This window comes from Peromyscus leucopus, chromosome 11 (genome assembly GCF_004664715.2).
Source record: "Peromyscus leucopus breed LL Stock chromosome 11, UCI_PerLeu_2.1, whole genome shotgun sequence".
Lineage (NCBI taxonomy): Eukaryota > Metazoa > Chordata > Mammalia > Rodentia > Cricetidae > Peromyscus > Peromyscus leucopus.
In genome coordinates, this window is record NC_051072.1 from 54359427 (window position 1) to 54380581 (window position 21155).

General features: G+C 41.4%; 1 protein-coding gene across 2 annotated transcripts in view; it reads right to left on the reverse strand.

Moving 5' to 3' along the window:
* The window catches only part of Ap3b1 (adaptor related protein complex 3 subunit beta 1), a 221708-nt gene that overhangs the window by 123363 nt on the left and 77190 nt on the right, over window positions 1-21155 (reverse strand). For both annotated transcript variants that reach the window (XM_028871654.2, XM_028871655.1), the window contains exon 8: window positions 2605-2757. In XM_028871654.2, the coding sequence (XP_028727487.1) occupies window positions 2605-2757 (153 nt within the window). The remainder of the gene's footprint in view (window positions 1-2604; window positions 2758-21155) is intronic.

Consider the following 21155-nt stretch of genomic DNA (forward strand, 5'->3'; position numbering starts at 1 on the left):
GAAGGAAAACTGTATTTTCTATGTGTCAAGACACAGCTTTCACTTGGTGTGACATCTTTTGAATATATTAGTCAAGTTGATCCCAAATCCGAAAGAACTCAATGACCTCTACCTCCCTTTTGCCTCATTATCTATAAAAAACAACAGCTTAAGGTTTCCTCAACACCACATCTGAAACCTGAAGGCCAATTTGTAAAAAGTCACTAGGGAAATTCTCACCACTCCAAAATCCATACTGGCTAAAAGAACTCAGTCAACAGGCCTTCTCCAGTGCACGACACTTGCTCCTAACCAAAGAATCCCATACCGCGCGCTCTTCTTAACTCTGACCCATCAAGCTTTCTGAAAACATTCCCAAAATTCCCTTTCAAACTTCAGAACAAGTGTGTGTTCCTTTGTTTTGTTGTTGTTTGAGACAGGGTTTCTCTGTGTAGCCTTGGCTGTCCTGGAATTCTCTATGTAGACCAGCCTGGCCTTGAACTCACAAAGTGCTGGGGTTAAATGAATGCACCGCCGCCGCCGCCGCCGCCGCCACCGCCATCACCACCACCACCCAGCTATGTTTCTTTGTTTTGAGACAGGGTCTCCCTATGTAGTTTCAGCTGGCCTAAAACTCCCTATGGAGTCCACTCTGGCTTCTAACTCACAGAGATCCACCTGCCTCCACCTCCTAAGTGCTGGGACTGAAGCTATAAGCAACTACACTTGGCAAAAATAAGACTGTTGTTTTTTAATCTTTGTAATTCTTCAAAAGTCAGGCTTCATTTAAATTTATACAAAGCAAGGTAACACAACACACTCAGAACGTTGGCAGCCTATTTGGTGCACTGGCAAAGAAGCAGGGACCCCAAATCAGCACAGAAACAACCAAGTGCCCTAGGACTCAATACCTGGCATTATCAGCAAGCATCTGAATCTGAAAACCAACTCCCAAGACAAAATGAAGCTAACAGGGAGTGAGTAATGCCTGAGACAGTGAGTGGCAGCTCCTAAGAAGACTAGGCACACTAAACCACAAGCATGTATGAACAGTATCAATGAATTCATGTTTTTCTATGACTGGGCTTTTGAATGATGACTTGGAAGCACATTATTAGTAGTAACATAAAAACTTCTGCTAACTGCTAAGTACACAAACTTCTAAAGGCTAAATTCTCAACAAGTGCAGAAAAGAAAGGAGTCAGTGTAGTTCCTTATATTTGAAGAAAATAATTCATTATTTTCTTAATTAAAACAAATTTGGGTATATGTTTAACTTCAACCTGTCTAGCCTTTAACTGTAACAGCCAGCAGAAAACACAGGGTAAAAAACAATGAATTCAATCATACTTAAAGGCAGTGGTCATGGGCTGGAGCAATGGCTCAGTGGTTAAGAACACTTATTGGTCTTACAGGAGCTGGTGGCTCACAATCATCTACAACTCCAGTTCCTGGGGATTTGACAACCTCTTCTCACCTCAGTGGGTATACAGGTGGTGCACATCATATATACAGAAAACACACACACATAAAATTAAACAACTTGCCGGGCAGTGGTGGCACACGCCTTTAATCCCAGCACTCGGGAGGCAGAGGCAGGTGGATCTCTGTGAGTTCGAGGCTAGCCTGGGCTACCAAGTGAGTTCCAGGAAAGGCGCAAAGCTACACAGAGAAACCCTGTCTCGAAAAACCAAAAAAAAAAAAAAAATTAAACAACTTAATCTTAAAAAAAAAATCAGATGAACATTCTGCAAATAATTCTAAAAACTCTATAAAATATAACTTCTTTTTGTTAGCATTAATACATACATACCAGCACTTGTGAATCAGCATTTGTGAATATATCTATTTATACAGATGAAAAAGATCTGGAATAAATGCACTAAGGCATAAAACTGATTCATGAATGAGGAGACCAAGATATTATAATGTATTACCTGGCTGTCATGGTCTACATTTCTTAATATGTATTTGTCTGAAGTTTATGGTCATTTAAAACAAAATATATCAAACAAATAAGCAAAAGTCTGTGAGACTCAAACAAAGATGATTTTTAATTACTAACAATTCCAATTAAGCTTATTACCATGGGGCATTTTACGCCAGTGCTGGAGGCCTCAGACATAGAAGACATGCACCCCATCACCGAGCTACATTCCTAGCCAATGTTATGATACAGTCTCTTGAGAACTTCATCAGGCAGATTTAACATTAGGGAAAACCATCCCATCTGCTATTCTCAGCTATGACAACAAACCTGACAGAAACACCTACATCCTTACATAAGGCCCAATACAAATCAATCAATTCCCAAACAAAGTGAGCTTGTGTCTTTAAACAAGCCAGTTAACACAACCAGAAAAAAAGCAGATGAATCCATTGGACTATCAAGCTAGGCATGCTCATCAAACCCTGATTTTGCATGTCTAGAAACAAAGAAAGCTAAAAAATATTTAGAATACAGATTTGGGTCTCTAGAGCTTTATGTTATATCTCACACCTTCCCAGCTACCCATCACATGTGTCTACTGTAAGAATAGTCACATGCTCAGTACTGACTACACATACTTTCAATTGTTTGTTCTTTTCAATCTGTAAAACAGTTCTTTTCTAGTCTCAACATACCGCTGCATTCCTGCTCTGAAGCAAAGGCTTTGTGTTTCTAATTAAGAGTCTATGGTCTGGATCCATAATATACGGCCTCTTCTTGTCACTCTTTTCCTTCTCTTCATCATCGGATTCATAGAAATTCTTCTCATTGTCTTCTAGACCATCATCCTGTGAAGAAAACAATCCAATCTCAATATTAGGTCAGACTGAACAGCCAAAACATTACACCGCCAAGGAAACTTTTCCTGTGAAAACATCTACAGAAAGAGGCTGGAGAGACGGCTCAGTTCACAAAGTGCCTGTCTTGTAAGCATAAGGGCCATCTCCAGCATCCAGAGAAGCTGGACATGATGGCACGCACTTGTAATCCCGCACTAGAGAGACACAGTCATCCCTGGGGCTCACTAGAAAGCCAGACATGGAAGATGTTTTCAAAAAAAGAATGTGGCCATCTCCTAAAGAATGCTACTGTAGGTTGACTTCTTTGCACATACACAAATAAAATTTTAAAACAATAATAATAATTTACTGCAGAATTCTACTATTGAGGCAATTTAAAACATTGTACAATCAACATGGAAAGGTTGGTTTTTCTCATTATGATAAATAATACTGCTATTAATTCATAGCCAATCTCTACAAAAATTATGATAGTTGCTAAAAGAGAAGAAATGATGATTAGATTTTAATAAGACAAATATAAGGATAACTGAAAGCTAGGAGCTACTTGCACAACTTAGATCAAGAGTAAGAAAAGGGAGGAAAGTTGTAAACTGATAGAGAAGTTTGACTGCTAAGAACTGGTCAGCAAGGTCATTAGTAAGTCGAGAGAAAGGCTCAAAGCTTCTGTTTGCCAGCAGACACTTGGTCCCACACACAGACAAGCATACACATACACAGTAATATGCATATACTTTCAAGTACAATTTTTAAGTCACATTTTTTACCAAGAAATATGTATTACCTCCCTCATCACCAGTTTGTTTTTACATTTCTATTTTAGTTATAAAATCCAAAAATACAGTGTAGAAGATTCCAGAAATAAAAAAATTCTCAAGTTTTGAATTATGAAGTACTGTCAGTAGCAATGTGTGGTTTCACACATGCACTGCTGGGGAGTGGGGGTAGGGGTGGGGTGGAGGAGGTTGTCAGTCTCGGAACAAATCCCTGGCAGGTGAGGTGAGGCTCCTCAATAACAAGGGCACATGGGATAGAGGGATGAATCACATCCCAGGTTGGAACAGAAGTAAACAACATGGAGCTTGAATCCCAAACTTTAACAATCAATAATTTGACTGAATATAAATAAATATATCAATTAAAAGACCAGTCCAGCAAAGTAGATTAAAACACATAACCCAACTATATGCTGCCTACAAGAAACACACTCCACACTAAAGGCACAGGTGAACTGAAACTCTAAGAGGCTAGGAAACAAATGTAACAGTGTCAGACAAGAGGGGCAGCTGTAACTGCATCGCCCTCACACAGTCACTTTGGAGCAAGCAAACTGCTACAGGAAGACACTATTCATCTTAAGTTATCTCTAGGAAGCCCAAGCTGGCCTTAAACTTAAATTCCTCCTGGCTCAGTCTCCTGATTGTTCCGTATGTAACATTCTTGAAATTATGAAATTATAGAAATGGAGAAAAACTAATGGTTACAGAGTTTTGGGACTGGGGCAGTTGATATACTAAGCACTACAAACATTACCAGGTAATGGAATTTCTGAAACTCCTGATTATTTCATTATCCTGATCATACTACTAACTTAACAGTTTTGCAAATAGTTACTGTTGATGAAACTAGGTGAAGGGACATCAGATCTCTTGAAATTCTTTTCTTTTTTAAGATTTATTTTCATTTTATGCATATTGGTGTTCTGTGTGCATGTATGTCTGTGCAGGTGCCAGATTCCCTGGAACTGGAGCTATAGACAGCTGTAAGCTGCCATGGGGGTGCTGGGAATTGAACCCAGGTTCTCTGGAAGATCAGCCAGTGCTCTTAACCGCTGAGCCATCTCTCCAGCCCCCTAAATTAATTCTTACAAACTGCATGTTAAGTTTCAATTCTTAAAATAAAAATTTAAATAATTAAAATTAAGGGGATAAAAGCACTAATTCACTTAAAAGCGATTTCTATATGTTACATTGCAACAATAAATGAAATCCTCAAAAAAGCTAACATTACTTAATAAAACATTTTCTCCTTGCAAGAGCCTCCACAAGTACTTGACAAGAAGACATAGTCTTTAATTTTGCACAAATATCATTGGAAAAACACTTTTATTCAAAAGTTAAGTTTTAGGGTTTATAACAACAGCAGCTCAAGGGTTGTTAAATCTAAAAAAAAAAAAAATTATAGAAATTATCTAAACATGGGGCTAGTGAGATGGATCCAAGGTTAAGAGTGTTTATTCCAGTTCATTTCCCAACACTGAAGACAGGCAATGCACAACCACCTGCAACTCCAGCTCTAGGATATCTAATGCCTTGTTCTGACCACATGAGCATTTGCACACATGTATACATACCCACACATGGACACACATACATAAATAAAGAATAAATCTTTAAAGAATGAAAGAAAGGAAGAAGGAACCGAGAGAGGTTGGAGCTGAAACTCAGTTGGTTGGAGGGCCTGCCTAGCATGTGGGTTGGACACTACCACCACATAAACTGGATCTGCTGGTCTGCCACTGGAATCCCAGCACTTGGGAGGTAGAAGCAGGAGGGCTCAAGTCACCCTCACCTACTCAATGAGTTTGAGGTCAGACTGGGTTACCTGAAAACTCTGTCTGAAAAAAACAAACAAGCAACAGAAATAACATACTGAACCAGAGAAAATTCACCCAATTTCTACTCACTGGAAACAAAAGTTTTTAAAAATAATATAATATCCACCTCAAAACTAAGCTAGAAATCTAGGTACTACGGTACAAGCATCTAAAGTTCTCTGAGGAACACTGGATTGAAAATTCCAGGCAAGCTTGGGTCTACATAGGGAGACTAGACCTAAGGCAAAATTAATTGATTAATTAGCTAATTAATCAATTAGATTTAAACTAGAACTTATTAGCTTCACTTAAACTGCTCTCTTGGAGTGTTTACAGAGGACTACAGTGAGAGAGATACACTCTCATAGCAAGGTCAGGGCTGGCTGCTCCTCTACTGAGCTCCAGGCCAAGTGACTCCAGCACAGGCATCACGAAACCAGGAAATGCTATGTAAATAATCAAGGGTGAAGCACTCAATTACTACAGTTCAATTATTACGGCTGGACTATAAGCACTGGCTGAAAACCTTCAATCAAAATTAATCAAACATGTTTAGACTCTACCTGAAAATAATACATAATAAAAAAGCCTTTTTAAACTTTAACTAGCAATAAAATCCTAAAATGCTCATAAATGCTGCTTTTAATAAGAAATTATTTGTTCTGTTTCTTCATTATTAATTAATATTTTTATTAGAGTTTGATTACATCATTTTAATGGAGAAGGTATTTTTAATACAATTTTTAGTCAAAAAAAAAACTGTTAAGGATTGTGGTAGTAACTTTAGTCAGAAGATTTCAAGGGAGTAATTTTCTTTCATTATTTTCCCACACAAGAGTCAAAGATGTTATTTAGTTATGTAAAATTTTTCTAGAAATTCTTATTATATTAATTCTTACAATTTCCTAACATAGATGGGAGAACTTGAAATAACATTTATATGTGGCCCAGAGAAGCCAAAAAGTTAAATATCTCTACTTTAAAGTTTTAATAAGGGACAATGAGATTAAAAAATGCTGCCTGTAGATAAAACATCGGCCACCAATTCTTCAATAAAGACATATTCACTCCAAAAAATTCTATTGTAGGTTTTTACAAAATTTCATTTGGTTCTTTCTTTTCTCTTCCTTTCTTCTTTTGGAGACAGAGACATCCCGAGTATCTCAGACCGACCAAACCTGGCAGTCCTGCTTCAGGTCCCGGAGAGCTGGGATTACAATGTGGACCACCATGCCTAGTTCTCAGAACATCTGGTTGCATCTGGTTGCATGTATCTGTACCAACTACTTACAGCTCTCTGCTGCATCCAAATGGTGGGAGAGGGACCAAAGAAATGAAAAGGTTGATGTCATGAAGCTCATTATGTGAACAGGACGAGGCAGGAACCAATCACCAGTAGCAGGCTTAAATCTGAATGGACTGTGGATGTGTTTTCTGAGATTTTTAACTAGAGAAGAGACAGTGGCCCCAACAAAATGAATGCCAAATACACACGGCCGGCATGGCATACAAGGAAGGACAGGTCCAGTGTCAGCGCTGGTGCATTATCGACCTCTCTACACTTGGCCAGCATGGTATACAAGGAAGACAGGGCCAGTGTCAGCGCTGGTGCATTACTGACCTCTCTACACACGGCCAGCATGGCATACAAGGACAGGGCCAATGTCAGTGCTGGTGCATTACTGACCTCTCTACACTCGGCCAGCATGACGTACAAGGACAGGGCCAGTGTCAGTGCTGGTGCATTATCAACCTCACAGTGTTATCACTACTGTAAACTTGAAGGAGATGTGCATTATAAAACTTCCATGGAGAGTAAGTTCATTACTGAAGCTGACCCACGTGGTCAGTCTCCAGTACAATTTCAACACTGACAGGATGCCTACCTATGACCCAAAAAGCAGAGATTCCCGTGTCCAGAACTGTGGAGAAGATATGCTTCTTGTGGACAGCACCCAGTAGAGAGTGCATCTGCTAGAGTAGCCTGCATTCAGCAGACCATAAAGTAAATACAGTTCATATGCTCAAGGAACGAAAGGGTAAAACAATTTTATAGAAACATCAGATTTAATGTTTATGTCATTTTTATATAAAGGGCAATAATTTTGGCAATTACACAGTTAATTAAATTTGTCAATCTTTAAAAAAAAATTCAACTTGACTGACTATACTTTGTGACAGTGTTGACCCATCAAATAGGGGAAGATTCCTGCTGTCTTAAAGATAATAAATAACATACTTAACTGAGTAAGTGGAGGTTCAAAGTTGCTACACTTTTGACACCACTGAATAGTTGGAAGATAGTCGTTCTTTGTTAAAAGTTATGTGAGTGGAATGACTCTTACTTTTTCCATATCCAGGAACAGAAAAGCTATTTAAACAAGCAAGGGAAACAAGCTATATTAAGAAAGATAAGTGGTCTGTCTGCTTAAGAGTAAAAGCAAATGAGTTTGAAAGACCTTGAAATGAACTTCATGAAAAGGAATTGTCAAATGTTCTACTTAGGATATTATCATTTTCATAAACATAAAAGATAAACCAATTCTAACATACCTCCACTCATACTGAAAGGCACCCTGTCATAAATGTTCTGATTGTAGTAGAACTCCTTCATTTCCAGAGCTTCCTCTAGAGGACGGAGGACAGTCCTGATCTGAAGAGTGAAATCAGGCAGCTCCACTGTATGCATGCATCTGTTTAGTACTAAGCAGAAAGGTTTCTCCCACACACCCCAGATAGCTGTGATGGAAGCCTTTCAATACTATCCCACACATGAAACCCTTGTCAGAGTACACTGTGCACATCACTGCAGTCACATTCCTACTTTAGTTTCTCAGTCTAGAGATGAAAGGTGTAACAAAAGAAAAAAAAGAAAAAGAAACTAAGTTATACATTTCCATGTCAGGGGCAGGGAAGGAGAAACAAGTTCAGAGGTGCTTGCACCAAAGACATTCAGCACACATTCAATTAGTGGGCTGCAGAGATGGCTCCATGGTAAAAGCTTATTGCTCAACCACGGGGACCTGAGTCTGGATCCCCACAGCCCACGCAGAGGCTGGATGTGGTGATGCATGCCGGTAACACCAACACCGGAGGAAAAGACAACAGATCTCCAGGGCTCACAGCCCGCCGCCTGTCCGGTCACAAGAGCACACTCCAGGTTCAGGGAGAGACCCTGCCTTTACAAAGGTACAGCGGGGCTGTAGGGGCGGCCCAGATGTGAAGAGCACAAACTGCTCTTGAAGAGGAGCCAGGTCTGCTTCCTAGCACCCAAGTGGCAGTTCACAACTGCCTTTAGCTGTTTCCAAGAGATCCAATCCTCTCTTCTAGCTTCTGAAGGCACTGCGCAAGCACGGTACACATGTACGTGTACACACACACACACACACACACACACACACACACACACACACACACACACGAAACACTCATAAAGTAAAAATACATTTTTTTGTTTTTGTTTTTTTTTTTGGTTTTTCGAGACAGGGTTTCTCTGTGTAGCTTTGCGCCTTTCCTGGGACTCACTTGGTAGCCCAGGCTGGCCTCGAACTCACAGAGATCCACCTGGCTCTGCCTCCCGAGTGCTGAGATTAAAGGCGTGCGCCACCACCACCCGGCGTAAAAATACATTTTTATAATGTGGTAGTTTGAAAGAAAATGGCCCCCAAAGGGAGAGACACTATTAGGCCTTGTTGGAGGAAGTGTTACTATGGGAGTGGGCTTTGAGGTCTCCATGCTCAAGCTATGCTAAAGGTCATAGTTCACTTCCCATGGCCTACGGATCAAGGTGTAGAACCCTCAGCTCCTTCTCCAGCACCATGTCTGCCTGCATGCAGCCATGTCCCGCCATGATGATAATGGACTGAACCTCTCAAACTGTAAGCCACCATGTTAAATGTTTTCCTTTATATGCATTGTCATGGCCATGGTAGTAGAAACCCTAAGACATATAAGTCAAGTGAAAAGGTAATTGATGAAAAATAAACATTCTAACATCAAACTCTTGCCTCGACACGAACCCCATGGGAGAGTATACTTGCACACACATGTGTACACATGCAAAAATGTTTAAAAGATTCAAGTAATATACATGTTTCTATTGAGAGAGTTTGGCTTTCTATTGAGTTGTTGTTTGAATGAGAATGGTCCCCACAGGCTCATATATTTAAATGTTTGGTCCTTACTCAGTTGAATTGTCCTGGGAAGGATTAGGAGGCATGGCCTTCTTAGAGGACACAAGTCACTGGTGGTGAGGCTTCAGGTTTCATAAGCCCACACCATTCAGTGTGCTTTCTCTGCCTCATGCCTGTGGACCAGATGGAAGCTCTCAGCTACTGTTCCAGCACCATGTCTGCCTGCGGCCATGCTCCCCACCATGACAGTCAGGGATTCACCTTCTCAAACAGTAAGCAAGCCCCCAATGAAATGCTTTCTTTTGTAAGTTGCCTTGGTTCTCTTCACAGACACAGAAAAGTATCTAAGACTGAGGGGAGGGAGCACACAGGAAGCAAGGGAGGGAGAGGGTATGAAACTCTCAGACACAGACACAGAGAAACTTGGTTTAATCTTCTCATCTCATTTGAAAGTGGGGAACAACTGGGATTAAGGAAAGCTTTGTGGTTTCTAGAAAGAATTGTAACAACCCTGAGTAAATGTAGATGTAATAGCATGACAGAGAATCGCACAGCAACCTGAAAGTGCTGTGGGGTACACAGGACCAAAAACTCCACAGGCCAAGGAACTGGGGGCTGGGTGATGCGCTAAGGCCTAAGCGAATCCCCCTCCCCTTCCTCGTCTGTCTCTCTCTCTCTGTGTCTCTCTCTTCACACACATTCATATTCTCTCTCTCTCTCTCTCTCTCTCTCTCTCTCTCTCTCTCTCTCTCTCACACACACACACACACACACACACACACACACACACACACACACAATCCCCTCCAGGGACCAACCAGAAATCAGGGGAGAAAAGAATATGAGTCAGATGATGAGAAGGAATGACATGAAATGCTGTCTTCCGTGACATATAGTGGTAGGTATCTGCAAAAGATCATCAACATTGCATCATGGAGATGCTGCCACGGGTCCCCACACCCTCTGAGGAAATAAAGGCAGTTATGGGTACTGGGGGTCAGGTGGGGACAGTCAAATTCCTCTGGGGTAGCCTCTGGTAATCAGCCTCCATTCTTAAATAACCTAATATCCATGGCATGCAGCAGACCTAATGAAATGCAGTAAGGCACACAAGAAAACACCTGAAAGTACATGCAGTGCTGTGGGGGAAAGAATGGGTTCAGTGGAGGAGGGGGATAAGGTGAAGAGAAGTATGACCAAAGCACATTATTGCTGTTCGTTTTAACTCTTTTGGGGGGCCCACCACCCAGCTCCCAAATAAATCCACACACAAAGGCATAGTCTTAATTATGAATGCCCAGCCCTGGCTTGGCTTAGTTTCTTGCCAGTTTTCCTTGAACTGTCCTATCGTTTGCCTCTGGGCTTTTCCCATTCTCTTACTTCTGCAAATCTTACTCTTACTCCGTGGCTTGCTGCGTAGCTGGGCAGCTGAACCATGGGTCCTCCTCCTTCTCTGGCTACTTCCTCTTCTCTCTCTCCTCCCAGATTTCTCTTTCTATACATTCTCTCTGCCTGCCAGCCCCACCAATCTCTCTCTCCTGCCTTGCTATTGGCCATTCAGCTCTTTATTAGACCATCAGGTGTTTTAGACAGGCAAAGTAACACAGCTTCACAGAGTTAAACAAATGCAATATAAACAAAAATAACATGCCTTAACATAATATTCAGCTACACATTGTATGTGTATGAAATTGTGAAAATCATTTTTTAAGTAAAGATGGCCAACAAGCACATGAAAAGATGATCAATACTTTATGGCACTAAGGAAATCAAAAAAAGATGCAACCTGTCCGAGAGGACTTGGTGGAAGGACGGACTAATGCACAGTCCGGGGGATTCTTCCCGTAGTGTAACTACTGCACATGATAAACACGATGATGCACTTCGGTCAGGATATACCAGAAACCCTCGGGCTTTGGCTGGTAATCGTGTTAACATAGGTTCCCAGCCTTAAAGGTACAGACAGATACCATGTGTGAGAGCTAAGGGCATAAAGAAAATCCCATCACTTTCAACTCATCTGACTGTAAACTAGTGACTACTCATTTTTAAAACATAGGTTTTAAAAATGAAAACAAAACCAGTGAGTTAGAATATCTTAACTGTAGAATGTGAAAATAGGTTCTCTCTACTCAACCATACCAAAGTAATGCTAATGAAAACCAAAAAAAAAAATCAACATAGCTTTACTTTGCTCCAGAACACTCACTTCAGAAGACACACACATATTACACTGAATGTTTCTTGAAGGCAAAACCACAAACAAACACTGTGTTAGTGTGCAGGTGTACTTGGAAAAGGCACAGTCAATGCGCCCTCATGCACTGTGGTACGGAAACCATGATGTGGGAAAGCAGACTTGCATGGTATTATGTTCTTTCTACAAACCCTGTACCTGGAGCTCCAAACACAAGCGCTCACAGACACCGAGGAGAATCCTTGCTTTACAGGGATGTAAGATGGCAGACAGACAGACAGACAGACATTTCAGAGTCTGGTAAGAAATAAATACAAACCACCATCTCGTCGGTTTCTAAGAGCAACAGAGGGAAAATCTGCAATAGCTGAAAATACAACATTTTATGTCTAAAATTGGATGACAAGAGAATATTTCTGAAAAATGTACTTCCCTACCACGTGAACAATGACGCCGGGCCGTGTGGGAACAAAAGGTAACACGGGCGATAAGCCTCTTAAGCAGCGGCGGAGTGCTGGCAGGAATGCGTCCTGTGGTCCTTGGGGCTCAGGTGGCGGGAGGTGAGGCACAGGCTTACCACCTCTCACAGGCAGAAAACAAAGATGCCCGGGACGGGAACGGTCCTGCCTCACAGGTTCAAAGCAAGGGCTGGACTGAACTCAGGACAACTCTGCTTGGGTCTATCATCTATCTCTCCCCTTTACTACCGCGGCACCTGTGACCACGGCAGCCTTTTGAATTCCACAACAACCTTAGGGGCTTTAATAATATATTTAAGACTTACACCCAAATCACACAATCCTTGCAGCCTGCTGGAGGTTTAGATTGAACCTTAAGGCTGACACCCGACCCCTGCAGGGAAGCACCCATGACAGTCCCACGTAATCTGAGACACTGCATTGGTCAATCCCAGCTACTGTCTCAAATCACCATACAGTAGTAGCCATTTGGGTCCTGGAGAAGGCCTTCTTCCTGGTTAGCAGACAGCCACCTCACATAATGTAAACACAAGGAAGCAATCTCTTGCACAGCTGCTTATAAGGACACTAACTCCCTCTAAAGCAATGGTTCTCAACCTGTGAGTCACGATTCCTTCAGGGGCCAAACGACCCTTTCACAGGGGTCACCTTTAGATACCCTGTATATCAGATATTTACATTACAATTCATAACAGTAACAAAACTACAGTTATGAAATAGCAATGATATAATTTTTGTTTGGGGGTCACCACAGCATGAGGAACTGCATTAAAGGGTCACAGCATTAGGAAAGCTGCTAATTAGGAAGGAACCACTGCTCTAAAGGTACCCTCATGGCTTCACCTAAACCTAATTACCTACAAAAGGCTCTTTCCAAAAACTACTACACAGAGGGTTAAAGTTTCAATGTGGATTCTGGGAAGGCACAAACAGTCTATTACATTCTTGTAGTGATGTATTGATGGCACACCTCTCTGACATTAGGTTAGATACCTCTAACAAAAGCAGAGCGGGTAAGTGATTTGCAGGACCCTAACTACTCAGATAAATCAGCTATTTATTCACTATAGAAAACACACAGGCAAGGATGAGTACAGTAGGAACACCTTTATAATATTTTTCTAAAGAAAAAGTGAAATTTCATCCCCCAAAGTTCAGTATGCACACGGGGGTGAGCCGCCCACCCCTCCTCCCATGAGAAAACTACTATGCTGTTGTTGACTTTGCATGTTTTATACCACAGCCCAGTGAGCGCTCTACCACACAGGTGGAAGGGTGGGTCTGAGGACCATTGAACACCGAATCCCCCCATACATCACAATTACAGAAACACCTGTGCACACTAACTTTGTGGCCAGCCACTCTGAAACTCAGTGTTCAACTGTCCACAGCACTTCTCATTTCCATGTTTAGCTGTGTGTTCAGCTCTAGTATATAAGAAACATACTTTCAGAATGCATCCATTTCCAAACTTTGTTCCTAAGAAATGGAATGGAAGACCGGCATAAAGCATTTTTCAAATTTCCCTGAAATAAAATATGCACATGGCCATGCTGGTCAGAGCGAAGAGGTCCCAAAGCTTGAGGAATAAAGGCAGTAATTATCCTAGCTCCACTGACGGGAACAGGAGAGCTCCCTCTGGCTGAAGCAAATGTATTAAGAACAGTACTCACTCAATTACAAAGCAGGAAGCCCACGTAAACCCACCCTAAGCAGAGTAATAAGGACTTCTCCCATCTTCTTCACTCTCTCCTCATCCTAGCCCGGGACAGAGAGTCCACTGCAGACAGGGAAGCGAATGTGCATGGGACTGAAACTGATCAATTTAATTTTTCTTTAGAGCGTTAAAACAAAGGGATTAAAGCAAGGCTGTTACAATATATTTGGAAATTCTAGAATGAGAGAGAGAATCAGCAAAGCTCCCCTGCCCCTTGAGATAGGGTCTCACCATGTAGCCCCGGAAGACCTGGAACTTATTTTGTACAGCAGGCTGGCTTTAAACTCCCAGAGATCCATCTGCCTGCCCCCGTCTTCCAAGTGCTGTGGCTAAAGGCTAAGAGACCATGCCAAATCTGAGGCTTCCTTTTCTTAATCACCAAGAATTTCAATACGTACAACAGAACAAGATGCATATGTCCACATACTTGTGTTCTAAATTAAGAGTAAGGAACCAGGGCTCTGGAAAACTCACATTTCAATTATTTAGAGAGAAAGGGAAAAATGGAATTTTAAAACTCTATATAAACAGGTTAAATTTTATTAAGGGATTATTTAATCTCCACTAATTCCCAAATATTCTACATCTAAACTGAAGGGCGCACTAGAATCACTAGGAAAAACTGTATAAGCGTGTCGTCTCACAGACAATCCAAGGACTGGGGCTGGAGAGAGAGCTCAGTGGTCAGGGGCACTCAGTGATCTTCCAGATCTGGGAAAGATTCCCAGCACTCACGGGGCTCACAACAGCCTGCTATTCCAGTTTCGGGGGATCTGACTCTCTCTTCCGTCACATGCAGGCACCAGGCACACACGTGGTGCACAGACAGACATGCTGGCATGACACCCAAACACAGAAAAGGCAGCAAATAAATTAATAATAATAAAAGACAGCGCGGCTATAGCTGTGTGTTCTGGGGTGTCGCTCTAATTCCAGCACTCAGGAAGCTGAGACAGGAAGAGTCCAAGTTCAAAGACAGCCTGCGCTACAAAGACCCTCATCTCAAAACAGACAGACAGACAGAAAAGGGGGGAAGAGAGAAAGGAGAGGAGAACACCGTGGAAGGAAAGGAGAGCCGGGATGCCTCTGGAGAAGAAATGAGAGGTCACACACAACAGAAGCCAGCAGTTCCACACCTAGAGAAAGGAAACCGAGTGAGCAGAGAAGACCTGTGGCCCTGGTGGCCCTAGCAAAGGTGACAGCTAGTGTTCACGAGACCCAGCAAGTCAACTTTTTGACTACCAGAGAGAGAATGGCTATGAGTGTTTAAAGGTGTTTGTGGCACTAACACACACCCAATTATTAAACTCTGACTGTGTGACTTTCTGGTGAATCTGTACATCACAAAAGGAAAGAAACTATAATACTCAAAGACAAAGATACACATAGTAAGTGCTTAGGGACACTGTGACCTACTGTCCACATTTACTTTACATGTGTCAAGAAACTCAGATGAACAGATATGTCCACACCACAATGTTCAGATGAACAGATATGTCCACACCACAATGTACTGGTTTCTGCATCTGGGGGGTTAATTCTGCCAGGCACAGCCTTCTTGGTTGACAGTTTTTCTTCCTCAAACATTTCACATCTGTTGCTTCAAAAGCTGTGAGTAATGGCACACACTTTAATCCCAGCACTTTTAAGTCAGAGGTAAGTATATCTTTTTGAGTCTGAGGCCAGCCTGGGCTACAAAGAGTTCCAGCCCTGCCTCAAAACCAAACCAAACCAAAACAAAACAAAACCACCACCTTCTAGAATCTGTGGTTTCTAATATGAAGGCAACTCATACTACTGAAGAAACCTTGCACACAGTGACTCTCTTCACATCTGACTTTCAACAGAAGATGAACTGTCAGTGATGGAGTCTTTCTTACCTAGAACTTGAGTTTCTACATTAGATCAATGAGTGTTGTTCATCAGGTCCAGAGAGCATCCAGTCACAGTCTCTGCAGACATCCCTTTTAGCCCCTTCTCTCTCCTCTTTCCTCTAGGTATCCCATCACGTGGAAAAGCACATCTGAGGGTGGTCCACAAGCTTCTTCGTGATTTTTCCTATTACTCTGCCCGTTTTACTTCGTGCATTTTCTGCTGCTCAGACTAGATCATTTAAACTGACCTGCCTTCTAGTTCACGGATTCAATTTCTGCCTGTTCAGATCTACTGCTGAACCCTGGTATTGAACATTTCATTTTAATTACTCAGTTTTTCAGTAGGCTTCTGTTTGGTTCTTTTGCATCTCTCTCCCACTCCATCTGTGCACAACCACTTGTGTGTGTGTGTGTGTGTGTGTGTGTGTGTGTGTGTGTGTGTGTGTGTGTGTGCGCGCGCGCGCGCGCACACACACACGCGCTTGCACACTAGTGCTGATACTCTCTCTATTCGGGGGGACATCATTTCTCTGACTCCATTTACTTGCTTTAGTGTGCTTGTGACTGTCAACTTAAACACGTGGAGACTCAGTACAGCACATACTTCTGTGGTCACAATTCCATGACTGCTTTTCTTTTAACGTACCGTTCTTCTGTTTCTTCGCATGGTTCCTAATTTTGAGATGAAGATGAGACATTTAGATTATGATATGGTAACTCTGTAACTGAGATTCTAACCCTTCCCACGTGTTTGCTGTTGCTGATTGTATGTTTTGTTTGGAGATGGTCCTAAGTGATTTTGGAAAGCCTGTATTCTTTCTCTCTCTTGGTCACATGAGTGTTTGCTCTTCTGCTAGCCTTATAATCAGCTAGAGATTTAAGAGACAGTTCCTAGGATTACCAAAGGCAAGAAATTCCAAGTCACTGCAGCTCTGCAGCTCTAACACTTCAATCACTTGTGTCTTAGTCATGACTTCCTCTTCTGGAGCGCTTGCAGGTCACTCCAAACAAAGCTCCGGTTCAGGTCTTTGCGCAGGTCTCATCCTGGATCCCTCACTGTACAGGTGAGGCGGCCTGCCCTCATTCTCCAAAGTGTTCCATCCTCCTGCCTTCTGGGGCCGTCCCTCCTGGGCCGCTGTCACTGAGTGTGGTCCTGTTCAGGACTACAACTGAGACTGAGACTGAGAATTGAGGTAATAATTGAAAATGTGGAAAGCACTCTTTCTTCTTAATTAAATGTTTGAATAGTTGCTGTGAAGCTGGACTTATTTTCTCCATTCAAAAAGTTTATTTTGATTTTTTTAACCTCATCTTACCACACATCTATCTAGAGCGGACCCTGGAGTTCCCTCTCAGCCCCGTTTGCTAATGTCAGATTCCATTTAAAACTGTTTACATAAAACACTGTGGTAAATATGGACTTAAGTCATCTCTCAGAGCCACAATTGATAGTACAGTACAGATCTCCAAAAGGAAATTAAAACATGTATAACAAGCAGCATAAAGCACTAAGTAAGGGTACACTAAAGGCACAGAATATAAGGAAGCTAAAGGAGACCTCGTGAACAGAAACCCCAAAGGATGAAAAGTAGGAGGGTGGGTGGGTGGGGGGCGTGGTGACATGGCTCAGCAGCCAATGTGTACTGCTCTCGAGGAGAATCAGAGCTCAGTTCCCAGAGCCCAATCTGAGAGGCTCACAACCATGCAGAATTCCACCTCTGGGATACCCAACACCTCTGGCTGCCCCAGGCCCCTGCATCCACAAGCTCACACCCCAACACAGACACGTACGCAGAATTAAAAATCAAATCAAATCTTTTCTCAAAAGAAGAGGGCACTTGTTCCCCAGAACACTTATTTTCATATACTATTAATGGCCTCAAGCACTAGTAAAGGTTGCTGTGAACTGTTGTTTTTAAAAGGGAAAGTTTTTATAACAAATTTTGTAAAATGGAATGACCCAGCAATTCAGATGAAAACAAGTAAGTACTACCGATTAAGAACTTCTAACCTACAATGTAACTTTTTCTCCATAGACCGAGTACCTACTTAAGGTATCAAAATACACTGCATTGTAGGACTGGAGGGAGGCTCAGTGGTTAGAGCACTCACTGCTCTTGCAGAGGACACAGGCTCAGGACTGGAGATCCAGGGGATCTGAGGCCCTCTTCTGGCCTCTGCAGGGACCAGGCACATTTATAGTGTTCATACATAACACACAGGTCAAACACACATATACACACACACAGAGAGAGAGAGAGAGAGAGAGAGAGAGAGAGAGAGAGAGAGAGAGAGAGAGAGAGAGAGAGAGTGTAAATAAATCTTTAGAAAATAAATCTATAATCAAAATAAAATAGACATTTCAAAATTTGCGATATCCTTGAGATCTACAAAAATTTTGTCAGAACACTTTTAGTTTTCACTTAATCTATGTGTGTATGTGTGTGTAGCTAAAATTTAAATATTGTTTCAAAACGACAGTCTCCTCAAAATTACACGAGATTAGTGTGAAGAATATGGTAGACACTGAACCAGCAGCCAACCTCATGATATAGCTCTCCACGGACTTCCCAAAAGGACGGAAAAGCCAGCTGCTTCAGAAGAAACCAGGTGTTTCCTGAGGCGTGGCTCCTCTAGCCCTCTACAGTGGGTGAGAACTTTCCGAGGATGTACGATGTAACTCTAGCTAAAGAGAAGTAATGAAGGATGGAGTCAGTGGGACTCAGAGGGATATGACCTGGAGCTGAGCTCCCACAGATGGAATGCCTTCACTGGACATATTCTCTCAAGCTGTTTTAAAAACCAGCACTCAACGGCACTGAAAAACAATCGAATGCAGGCAAAACTAAGGGCGGACCATGAGCCCAGCAGGGTGCCTCATGCCTACAATCTCTGCATTTGGAAAGCAGAGGCCAGAGACTCTCAGATGAGCACCCTGGATTATGGGAGGGGTTCAGGTCCCGTCTGACTCAGTCCCAACACAAGAAAAGCACAGGACTGGGGATGAAGCTAGTGAGTGAGGAGAGGACCTACTCACCAAGGACGAGGTACTGGGTTCAACCTCAGACGCTTCCCCACCACAAAAAACCAACAAGAACAGGAAATCAACACATAAATAAAGCTGACCACAGAAACTTAGAGGCATGAGACTTTAGTAAATATATAGTCTTTGTCTTATACCATTCCCTAGTCTCAAATAAAAGTGAGAAAAAAAACTGCCTATGGGTTGGCGCACACCTTCAATCCCAGGACTTAGCAGGTAGAGGCAGGAGGGTATCTGTGAGTTCAAGGCCATTCTGGTCTACAAATCAAGTTCTAGGACAGCCAGAACTGTTACATAGAGAAACCCTGTCTCAAAAAACTAAAAGTAAACAAATTAATTAAAAATTTTTTAAAAAGAACAGAATAAAGATATTTGCAGATGAACAAAATTTAAGAATCCACTGCTGTCTCCTGTAAAAAAAAAAAAAATGTGCCTTATTAAGGAATTTTAAAAGTAATTGCAAGCAGCTGGGTGGTGGAACTCTGTGAGTTCGAAGCCAGCCTGGTCTACACAACAAGTTCCAAGACAGCTGGGGCTACACAGAGAAACCCTGTCTCAAAAACCCAAAAACCATTCATTACAACCACATAATCACAAAGAACATGAAAGAACTCAGGCATGGAGAAGGAAACAATGGGAAAATATCTCTCATAAGCCTTACAGTATTATTAAACTTAAGGCAAAACAAAACACAGGTACACGGAGTCGGGAGCTGGAGGTGGATAGACTCAAGAATGGGAGTATGAAACTGTCAAATATTAAATAAAAAATGTTAAAGACAAGTACATACTCCCTTGAATAAAATAAAAAAAATTAAAAAAAAAAGGACTCTTAGAAGGTTAAAGCACTCAACCAAGGACAAACAATGAACAAAGAACAGGGAATCCTTAAAGTGAGTGCTCCATAGCCCGGTGGAGGAGAGTCCTCGCTCCTCTCTGCCCCAGGTCCACAGTTCCACAGCAACCGTGTACTAAAGCCTCCGTCACAGCTCTCTGCGGACACACAAACCTCTCTCATTTGTATTGTGAAAACCATACTCTATGATAGATCCTCCGTAGTTCATTTTTAACGATTTTACACAACAGCAAAATCTACTAATAGTCCACTGGTAAGAAAAAAGAATTACAAAATTTATTTTTTTAAATAACCTGTTGAAAAGAACCACACACACAAACAATATGTATGCATGCATATGTTTATATATATAGTTTGCATTTTGATGAGTTATTTTCTAACAACCACTGAAAAAATACCTGTACTAAAAACACTTTAAGGAAAACTCTAAACTTAAGGTGTCCTTAGGCCTATGTAAGGTTCTAGAAGTTCAAGTACAGAAATAGAGAGAAAGACAAAAGTAAATTAATCACTCCAAAGTATCCAAATGGTGTGGATAAATGCTGAGAAGTGTACCACCTGGCTTCATACTCTAAACGGTTATGGTGACGATTTACTTTTACGTTTCAAAGTGCTGAGGTAAACAGTTTTGGTAATTGTTAAATCTTCCACCTCCTAGCAATTTTAACAGGACTGGACCTACAGATGAAAGGCATTCCTGCCTGGACCAAACGGTTTCATTCAGTATTGGCTTACAGCTAATGCCACAACAGGGCTCAGATTTCTTGGGTTTTTTTGTTTGTCTGTTTGTGTTTTTATTTCATTTTATTTTTAAATAACTCTTAAAAGAAGATTTGTATGATCTGAAGAGAAACTGAGTATTAAATAACTCTTAAACATTCACTTTGTTTTATATTTATTTTCAAAGTAAATGAATTTATTTTCAAATCCATTACTTTTATAAAAGCAACTTTATGTAAGAGATTTACATGCTCTCCTCTAACAGGCTTCAATGACAAAGAAAATACTTAAATAATGTCATATCCTTGAGAATTATACAAACTTGACCTAGAATGGAAAACCAGCCGACAGAGACTGCAAAGAGAAAGGTAAATTTAAGAAAATAAAAATGCAAATACACATTTTAGTAGTCTCTTGAATTTATTAACCTAAAAGGTTTAATTTCCATTTTCCTGCATCAGCTGTATTTATAAAATGCCGTGCCCTATAAATACGCTGTTATTTTCTATAGTCAAGCACCCTCTTAACAAATCTTCTCATTAATATGTAAATTTAAAGTCAATCGGTCTTCTCTCTGACAGCCCCATGAATTCCTAGTACACTGTATAATCGGCTTTGACTTGGCATCCACTATTTATCATCAAAGATGTCAGTTAGAAAAATTATGGAAAATGCACTGCAATTGATATGACTGCAATCTACTTTGTCAACACTTAATTGTTCCTCAAATCGTACATTTACATATAAACAGCCTAAATACTGATCTATAATG